The 9,997-nt window shown below is 35.6% G+C and overlaps 1 protein-coding gene across 1 annotated transcript; it reads left to right on the top strand.

Moving 5' to 3' along the window:
* Positions 1-5,758: 5,758 nt before the first annotated feature.
* Positions 5,759-6,319, top strand: LOC113326258 (zinc finger BED domain-containing protein RICESLEEPER 1-like). Its single transcript, XM_026574020.1, has one exon. The coding sequence runs from the start codon at positions 5,759-5,761 to the stop codon at positions 6,317-6,319; it is 561 nt and encodes a 186-aa protein (XP_026429805.1).
* Positions 6,320-9,997: the final 3,678 nt, after the last annotated feature.

Genomic DNA, 9,997 nt, shown 5'->3' with positions numbered 1-9,997 from the left:
ACTCGATTTACAAGAATCAGAAACCATGTCTGCCTCTGTGACACATTTCAGGTTCAGTAGCAAAAGTTGGAATTTCTTATCTACACCTATCAGACTTGGTACACTAAAATGCCCACAAATGGATTGATTCAAGATCAAAGCTCTCAAACCAAGACACTGATACAACACATCAAAATAGTCTGTAGGTCTTGATGCATATTATTGTTCGCTTATTACTAGAAAATAATTTAAGACGGAGATAAGAGGGAACAAAAAGAGAAGTTAAGATACAGTCTACAAAGAAGATTACAGTGCTAAAATAATAGCAATGAGGAGATTTCAAGTACCTTCAGTACTCAAACTTTTCATGTCCTGTTGCTTGAAATAGAAGCTATGAATCATAAGATGGTCCAGCAATTTATGATAGCCCTTTGAATAAATATCAGCCCAGATCTCTAGTTTTTGCTTCAACCGACAGATTTCCCCGTGATACGCCAATCACTTCCAGCCCATGATCACTGTATAAGCGTTCAATGCAGATTAGAAAATAGCAGCAAAAAAAAGAAGTGGCAACAGCTCAGTGCAGCTGTACAATGTCAAAAGGAAATGTCTGACTTGATAAATAATTTCAGTACTCAGCAGTGTGCAAACTAACCAGTAAAGTATCCTCAATATGCACTGAACTTTCTGACTTGATTGTATTGACATCATTCTTATCCAACAATTCCTCAACACGCTAAGTGGTTACATTTGCCAACCCTAGCAGCATATCCAGTTGAATCTGACACCATAAATAGTCAGATAACATGTATTAGCTACCAAACAAAACCAAGCCTCAACAATCAAGATTCCAACTGACCATGTACGGCCATTCAGGATCAATCTTCCAAACAACATAAATTATTTACATCAGTTGCAAACAAGGACAAACTTCATTACGAAACATTGAGCTTTCATTTTTACCTAAACAAACTTTGCTCATATTGATTCTTCCGCATATGTTTCAAAGAGTAAGCCTCACTTCCTGAAGTCAGTGATACCCAAATATAATCCAATACCTGATCTCCTTGCTCCACCCTGGCAAGCTGAAGGAGATGAATACTCTGAAGAAACGACAACCAAAGAACACATGATGACAAACCTGACAAAAATGGATCCAGAAAAGCAACCAAGGATCAACCGGCCAAGGTACAGACGAACTTACATTCTTAGACAAAGCCGATAGCATGGGGTACAACGCTGACAGTTGCACATGTCCAGTTCAGAAATGGATTTCCAACAGCAAGGATCAATGATCCAACACACCATCCTTTCACAAAACCAACTGAAACTGCTACTACAATATCAAGAACAAAATATCCTGCAACGGAGTATTCCTGAATCAATAGTTATTCTCTGAAGATATGGGGAAAAAACAGTTTTCAGGAGATATACGATGACATAAATGGGTACATAACAGCAGCTACACATAGATCCAACCTGGAAACCCCAACACTGTGATCTCATATACACTTCGAGGAACCTTAATAGTCAAGACTATTTAATTTAGATACCATTTAAGGAATTTCTTTTGGAAAATCAAATAACTAAGGAAACAAAGTGTTAATAGTGACTTTCAGAAGTCACAAAGAAATTATTGCTTCTTAGGAGTAACTTCTCATCCGTTTTCGTGTTATAAGGTGCTTGTTCACAAGCTAACTGTTTACCATACCATGTAACCTTCTCAACATGTTTGGCTTAAAGAATTAAGGGTCAGTTTGGGAACCTGTAAATGGGATAACATATCCTAGGATAGGTTATCTTAATTTAATTTATGATAACCTTGACACTGGTCATTCTAAGTGATGTTTGTCTGAAATTTTATCCTATCCTGGATTAACTCAAATTGTGTTTGTTTCACCCACTATACAGTAGTAGGTTAAGATGAATGATGTTTGTTTCAAACCCCAGAGTTTAATATGCAATATACAAACCAACATCGACATTTTAAAACAAAAATATTAAAACGATAAAATAAAATCTAAAAATAAGAATTTCAAAATAAGAATTCGATTAAAAAAATAAAAAAAATCTTAAAATAGAAATATGAAAACAAGAATTCGATGAAAAATATAAAAATATCTTAATAGAGATATTAGAAAAAGAATTCGATAAAAACTAATCATTAAAAACTAGATAACACGACGGCGATGTTGATAATTGTTCCATATTGCGTCTGCAATTGAAGTACGTAGTTCTGAAGCTAAATCTCGTTCTCTATTTCTCCCGAGTCTAGCACCTTCATTATTGTCTTCCGGTACCTCAGGATCGGTTTCTTGCACCGATACAACACCTCCATCATCAAGAAACAAATCATTTATACACTCACTACGAATGTGGTTGTGGATGATGCAACAGGCTAGCACAATTTTCACTTGTGATTCGTACGGATATTGAGGTTGTACTTGCAAAATAGTGAATTGCCTTTTCAGTATTCCAAGAACACGTTCAACTACATTTCGTAATGATGAGTGTCGAAGATTAAATAATTCTTTGGCATCTATTAGGTGATTTCCCCCATACTCCTTCAAGTGATAACGAACGCCATGATATGGAATAATAAAACTTGGCGTAAGGGCAAATTCTGCATCTGCAAGATAATATTTTCCTACACAAATAAAAATTTAAGATTATACTCTCTCTATTATAAAGGCAAAATAAAAATTTTAAGTTAAGATCATACCTTCTGGTACAATTAATTTATCGGATCTTGTTAAAGCTGAATCCAATATACGCCCGTCATGAGCAGAACCTTCCCAACCCGCAAGAACATACTGAAATTGCAAATCGAACGAGCATGCTACTAAAACGTTCTGAGAAATAAATCATTTTATGTTCCGATAAACAGCTTGTTCATCCTCACTAACCATTGTCAGCATGTGAGTTACGTCTATTTTTCCGATGCAGTTCTACGGTTGAACACATAATTAATTAGTTCATTTTATCTAAATACAAATATACCTCTAAGAATAACATAAAATTAATTTTAAATAAGAACTAACAATGAAAATCGTGTACCTTAAAATATAGATAAAATCTCGGATTTTCTCTTATCTCATTAGGGGTACTAGGTAGGGCTGTCAATGGGTACCCATTACCCGGGTCCGGAATCGGATCCGATGGATTTGGGTCCGGTTCCGGGTCCTTAAATTGGACCCATTAACCACTTTGGACCCGGCGGGTAATTACCCATATATACCCGTTTATGAACGAGTCCATCCGGATCCTACCCGTCGGATACCCGCGGGTATTCGGGTATTTCATAAAGGCTAATTCTGTAAAAATCCCAGCGAAAATTACGTCATATATAAAGGATGAGAATCTCACCACCCATTTCAGCCGATCTACTTTCTTCTCCTGCCTGCAACTATTTCTATACACTGGAAGTGGAAATCCTTTGTTTCTCAAATTCTTTCACTGAAAGAAAAGTATGATATGCTACTCTACAAATTCTTAAAGTGATGCGCGTGATTTTTATTGAATCGATTTTAGAGGCTTTTGAATCCTCTTGAATCTGTTACAGTATGATTTTAGAAGAGATTCCAATTAAAAAAAAAATTAGAAGAGAATGTTAAGAAATGTTAGGAAAATAGCATCTAAAATATTATTGATTCCAATAATGGGTGGTGATAATGTTAATCAGTGGGTATCTTTCAATTTCTCTAAATTCAATAATTGAACTTATGGCTCTAATTGTTGCTGCTAGTGAAGTTAGATTTGTGGGTAGAGTTGTCAAACAGGCCGGCCTAGATTTGTTATTGTGTCTAGTTATTATACTAATTCTTATCTAGTAATTGTCTAGTTGAAATGAATCGCTCATCTCTTATTAGTCTATTGTTTAATTTCTTTCATTTTGTATCAATTTTTTTTCCTTGTTCTTGATGATTTCTCTTGCACAGACAAGGCAAACTTATTATGCTTGAATGGGTATCCCTGTAATCTCAATGATATGTGAACTATATGGTTGTTTTTGTGAGAAATCAATGATAGCTCGAAGGTTGGGTGTTTTCAGTAGCTTGCAGCAAACATGCACAAGAGCAAGTCTTCTACTGCCATTTTGGCAATTAAGTCATAAACTACTAATTCCTTGTGTGTGGTTGATGCATATGTTGTTTATGCGTATATGCTTGGAACATTTGTCTTTTTCTTACTGTATATGCTTGTTAAATTTATTATCGTTTATACTTTATCACACCTGATAGGATGATACAGATGTTTGTTGGTTTTTCCTTTGAGAGGAAACATGAAAAGTCAAACAGGAAGTAGTGTTGGTGGTCATTGTGTTCCTGTAAAGAAGACTAAAGTTACCGTTTCGAAATCCCCGTGTATTCCGCCTCCTAAAGCTTCCGTTTAGAAGGTTGCAAAGAAGAGTAAAGTTGTAAACTCAGCAGAGCCGAAAGAAGTAGAAACTGTAGTCAGTAAGTCAAGTGATTCTGGTGATTCTAATTCTGATCATATAGAAGCGGCAACAACAGATGTGGTTCCGTCACCTACACGTAAACGCAAAAGAACCTCAAAGTATTGGGCTGAATTTCAAGAGGTATTGATAAAAGGGAAAACACACGGAGAATGCAAGCACTGCAAGAGGAATATTGGTGCGGAGAGCAAAAATGGGAAAAGCAGTTTGAGGAAACATATAAATAGTTGTATGGCGTACAAAGGAGCACAACAGCAAATTAACCAAATGTTCTTGAAAGCTAGTGAAACACAGGATGGGTCAGTAGCTGCTCACAACTTTAAGTTTAACCAAGAAGTAACTCGTGATTGTATTGCAAGAATGATTATCTTGCATGAACTCCCTTTCTTATTTGTAGAGTACATTGGTTTTAGAAGGGTGCTGACTTCATTACAACCCAATATTAAACTTGTGAAGCGGAACACTACGAAGTCAGACTGCATAAAGATTTATCAAATGGAAAAGAAGCATTTGTACGAGATTTTTAGTAAGGTACAGAGTCGCATAAGACTTACTACTGATATGTGGACTTGTACCACTCAGAATAGAGGTTATATGGCTTTGACAGCTCACTATGTTGATGAAGAATGGAATATTCAGAAGAGAATTTTATCTTTTAACGTTGTGGATGGGAAACACACTGGAGTTAACATTGCAAAGGTACTGATGGAGCAGTTGTACAAGTGGAATATAGATAGGAAGATAGCTTCAATTACGCTGGATAATGCTTCAACTAACAAAGTCGTGGTAAGTGAACTTCTTGCTCAGCTAAAACCAGATAATGGATTACTTTTGGATGGGGAATTATTCCATGTTCGATGTTCTGCTCATGTAGTTGCCATTATCGTTGATCATGGGATGCTGCAAATTAAAGAAGAAATACAGAAAATTAGAAATTCAGTGAAATTTATTAGAGGTTCACCACAAAGACAACAAAAATTTAAAGAAGTTTGCTTGCAAGTCAATGCTCCTGATAAAAAGTTGATTCAAGACGTTGATACAAGGTGGAATTCTACCTATCTGATGCTTGAAACAACACTTCTATTTCGGGAAGCATTTAACCGGTTCGGGAAGATTGAACCTGATTTTCTTAATGTTGCTCCAACGAGTGAATACTGGAAGAATGGAAGTAGTCTTTCAATTTGCTTGAAGTTCTTTTATGAAGTCACCATTCTCTTTTCAGGTACGTCATACGTGACAGTTAATCATTATTTTGATACTGCTTTTTCTTTGTATTTAGAACTTCGTGAGTGGTGTGATTCTGATGATGCATTAATCTCAAAAATGGCAGTGAATATGATGAAAAAGTTTGAAAGATATTGGAAACTTACTAGTAAAACATTTGCAATAGCTTCCATTTTAGATCCTCGGTTTAAAATGAAATTATTGGATTACTATTTCCCATTAATATATCCTGGTAACAGCGAGGAGAAGAAGTTAGAAGTTATGGAAGTCTTGAAAAGATTGTATAATGAATATGCAACACACTATGCTTATTCAGCTCATGTATACTCAGCAAACATTTCGAAAAATCAAGTGAACATGGAAGATTCAGTTGGTAGTAGTGGTAATACTTCATCTTCTCAAAGTTCTTTTACTTCTAGAAGGAAGGGTTTGACGGCATTTCTGGAAGAAAGTTCACAACATGACGTTGTTCGCACATATCTAGAGAAATACCTATCAGCTGATGTTCACCCTATTAGAAAAGGAAGTGTTATTGATCTGAATGATTCTAGTTTTGATGTTTTGGGGTGGTGGAAATTTCATGGACCAATGTATCCAATTGTAGCAGTGATAGCTCGTGATATATTAGCAATTCATGCGTCATCGGTGGTAGAGTTGTAGATAAATTTCGTTCTTCAATGCTTCCAGAAACAATTGAAGCTCTGATATGCACACAAGATTGGATAAGAAGTGCGCTGAAGAGTAAGTAACATATTCAATTCATGTTTGCTATTATATCAATTTTAGTTAGTGATTCATTTACTATGGTTCTTGTATGTCAACTAACTATTTTATTGTGTTAGATGAGGGATTTGGGTTAGGTAGTACTTCACTTCAGACTCTTTCGGAGGCAATGGAGGAGCTCGAGTCAGACGATGATGATGCAACATCGCACATTGTCTAACTGACTGACTATCAATTTAAGGTAAAATAACCAGCTAACCTTGGAATGCACAAATTTGTATTTCCTTAAACTTTGTCGAAATGTGATTAGTACAGTATAAGGAAATACATTCGTAAGAAAGTTTGACTTGTGTCTGTCTATACAATATTTGTCCTAGCTAGTTGTATATTTGGAAATTTTAATGTTTGCTTGTGGTCCTGGCCCTAGCTAGTTGTATATTTGGTGAGTGCAATCACGGAAGCAACTCTTGCTTCATCACAGGCAAGGTCTTTGATTGTGATATGGTTACTTGTACACGTTGTTTGGTTGAAGATGCAAGATTTGTACTTTTTTACTCGTAGCACATTGTCTTTACGTAATGTATTTCCTTAAACTTGGTAGAGAATGTGGTAGTGATAATAATTTTGAGGTGGTTTCTGAATTGGGAAAAATTGGGAATATGATCAACTGTTTTTGTTTCTCTTGCAGGAACAATTGGAAATATGATGGTGAAATCTTTAGTGAACTGGTTGGAACTTCTTTTTGGTATATATATATATATATATATATTATATAGGCATAGCCAAAGAACATGCGAAGTGCGAACTATATCCTTCTTTTTTGTATATGTACTTGTGAAGGAAATGCATTTATCTTTTGGGGCTTCTACACTTTATAGAATGATATGTCTGTCAAATTTTGTGGTTATAATACGACAGACGATATTAGCCATTAGGGCTGGCGTTACTTGTAGTTATCGGCTAAAAAAATGTCTGCCAACTTTTGTATTTAATATTTATCATATATAATGGCAGATTCTTACTTATAGCTAGGAAAGTAACTTTGATTTTCCTAATCTAAGGATTCTAAGCTCAAGTTTACTCTACTTTTGTATGTATGTTAAAGATGGTCACTTTTCAGGTGTTGAATAATCCTTTTTCAGTACTCAGGAGCCATAAAATTGGGAAGTCATATAAGTTTGTTTTTTTACCCGATGGGTACCCGGACCCGGTGATTACCCGTGACCTTTACTGGGTCCAGTTCTGGGCCAACACATTATGGAACCGGCCGCGGAACCGTTAGGACCCGGAACCGACGCTGATATGTCGGGTCCGGTTCTGGGACATGTACTTCCCGGGAGGACCCGGACCCGTTGACATCCCTAGTACTAGGCCCTGCTGGTTGTAAAAGATCATCTGCAAGTTGAACAATAGCATCCAAGACAGCGCTAAAATGTCGACTGATTGTCTCACCTGAATGCTGAAAACGTTCCTGGAGTATTCTATTACGTTCATTGTGACCAATGGCAAGCATGAATATTGCCACCTTCTCCTCAACTCTAACTCCCTTGCTATGTCGAAGCAGCTGTTTTTCTTGTAACAACTCACATAATAACAAAAATACATGTTTTTCCATTCGAAAACTGTTTTGACATCGCGCGTCATGTCCATTAAGAATTTCATCTACATGAACTGAGCCACTAAGAATTGAATCATGACATACAGTCTTCTCCACAAAGTATTGATAATAACATGCTATTAGTGATGTTGTAGCTGCTGTGACCAATGTAGTCGATCTCGGATTCCGGTTTGTCTCAGTCCCGAGCGAGACACTGGTACAACGTTTGTCTCGGAGAGATTCCGTTTCCAAATCTCGGTGTAATCTCGGTTCCAACTTTTATATATATAATTTCTACATATGTTATGATATAATGAAATACCATCAATCCAACAAAAAATGAACAAGTAATCATTAAGAAAACACAAAAGTGGAAACACTTCAGACATAACTAATTGTTTACACTTTCAACATAAGAAACTGGAGTATGTTCATGTTCATTAACACAAAGTCTGGTTTACCTACTAAAATGCATTCACTAGCACATCCGGAACTCAGTATTAAGAAAAACAACTATTCTTTAAAATAAATGAAGCAAACTAATTTGCCCCTTAGATTAAATTACCTCATATCGATTTTGGAAACCCTTGTTTATATGGACATACAGTTAATAAGGAAGCTTTTAAAGAACACCCTCCATTGATTCGGTAATCTTCATACTTCAATAACCCTATCATCATCAAAAATACCATAAGCCTCATTAAAAAATAGATACAGAATCATTAAGTAACAACTAAATGAGAGAAAGAGGAGGTAGGAAGAAAGAGAGAATCATTACAGAATCATGCAAATTTTGTTTTCAATACAAAGACTAAATTGAAAACAAAAAACTCAATTCTTCATTACTAAAAAGATCAATAACAGCAGAAAAATTCTCTAATAAACATTACCAATCGCTTAAACAAACCTGAATAATAAATATCAAACAAAAAAATAGACACAACTGCTTCGATTTACATACCTTCTGTGAGTAAATCCGAGAGAGAAACGAGCAGCTTTGAGATCCAGAAGGAAAAGACGAAGAACTGAAAGTCTGAAATTCAGATTTAGGGATTTTATCAGATTTTAACCTGAGTTTACGAAAATGTCCCTGTCTCGGCGCCCGTTTTTGCCAGAATTCCGGCCGAGATGCCCGAAATTGACTACATTGGCTGTGACGAATACAATTGCATCCTCATCATCTTCGGAACTAGCCATGAATAAAATATTTAACATACCTAATAAACATAAACAAACAAAACCAAATAATTAGAAAATTACTATTGAATGTAAAATCTAAACAAGTAAACATAAAAAGAGTTTCATAATGCATAAATAATTTAAAAATGATAAATTATTGTTGACTGAAATTTGAAACTAAAAATAACTTAACACAACTAAAGATATCCATCTAATTATTTGGAAACCAAAACATATGAACCTAATTAAACTCAAATCATCAACCTAATCACTTCTGCCACTTTAATAGTAATCGGAATAGTTAAGCTTTGATAATAACCAATTTCGTCTCTTGTCCCCACTTAATGCTATGAAAATCTTTGCCTTCTTCTCGTCTTCCAGTAAATCTAAACCTTGCATGAATAAAATATCATCCAAGTCAGGTATTTCCTCACGTGCAGCAACTACCCTTTTCTCTAGAGAAGAGTTTCTGTTTTCCTCTCTTTTGGTTGTGATATTATTAACAGCACTTGCCATCAAATGAATTGCTTCCACCATCCCTTCTCCGGTGCTCTTTTTTGTCTTTCTAAATGAACTTTTTTGTCTTTCTAAATGAACGGGAACTAGAACCTATTGAAGTTCTTGTCGTTTTTGGCAGTTCAGATGCATTATTGTCACTAATATTACCGTTTCCATATGTATTCTCATTCTGATCTTGAGTATTGTCATCCACCTCATGGTTGTCCTAGTTATTATCATCCCTAAACCTGCTATGTTGTCCAATCGCCCTACTGTCACCAAAGATCATAGCTAGGTCATCATATTATGGAAGAGACCTTGTCCTCCATTGTTTGTATTCG

This window comes from Papaver somniferum, unplaced genomic scaffold (genome assembly GCF_003573695.1).
Source record: "Papaver somniferum cultivar HN1 unplaced genomic scaffold, ASM357369v1 unplaced-scaffold_10, whole genome shotgun sequence".
Lineage (NCBI taxonomy): Eukaryota > Viridiplantae > Streptophyta > Magnoliopsida > Ranunculales > Papaveraceae > Papaver > Papaver somniferum.
This window is presented reverse-complemented; position numbering and strand designations above follow the sequence as displayed.

Coding starts and splice junctions, on each gene's coding strand:
- LOC113326258 (XM_026574020.1), top strand. CDS start 5,759: ATGGCAGTGAATATGATGAAAAAGTTTGAAAGATATTGGAAACTTACT.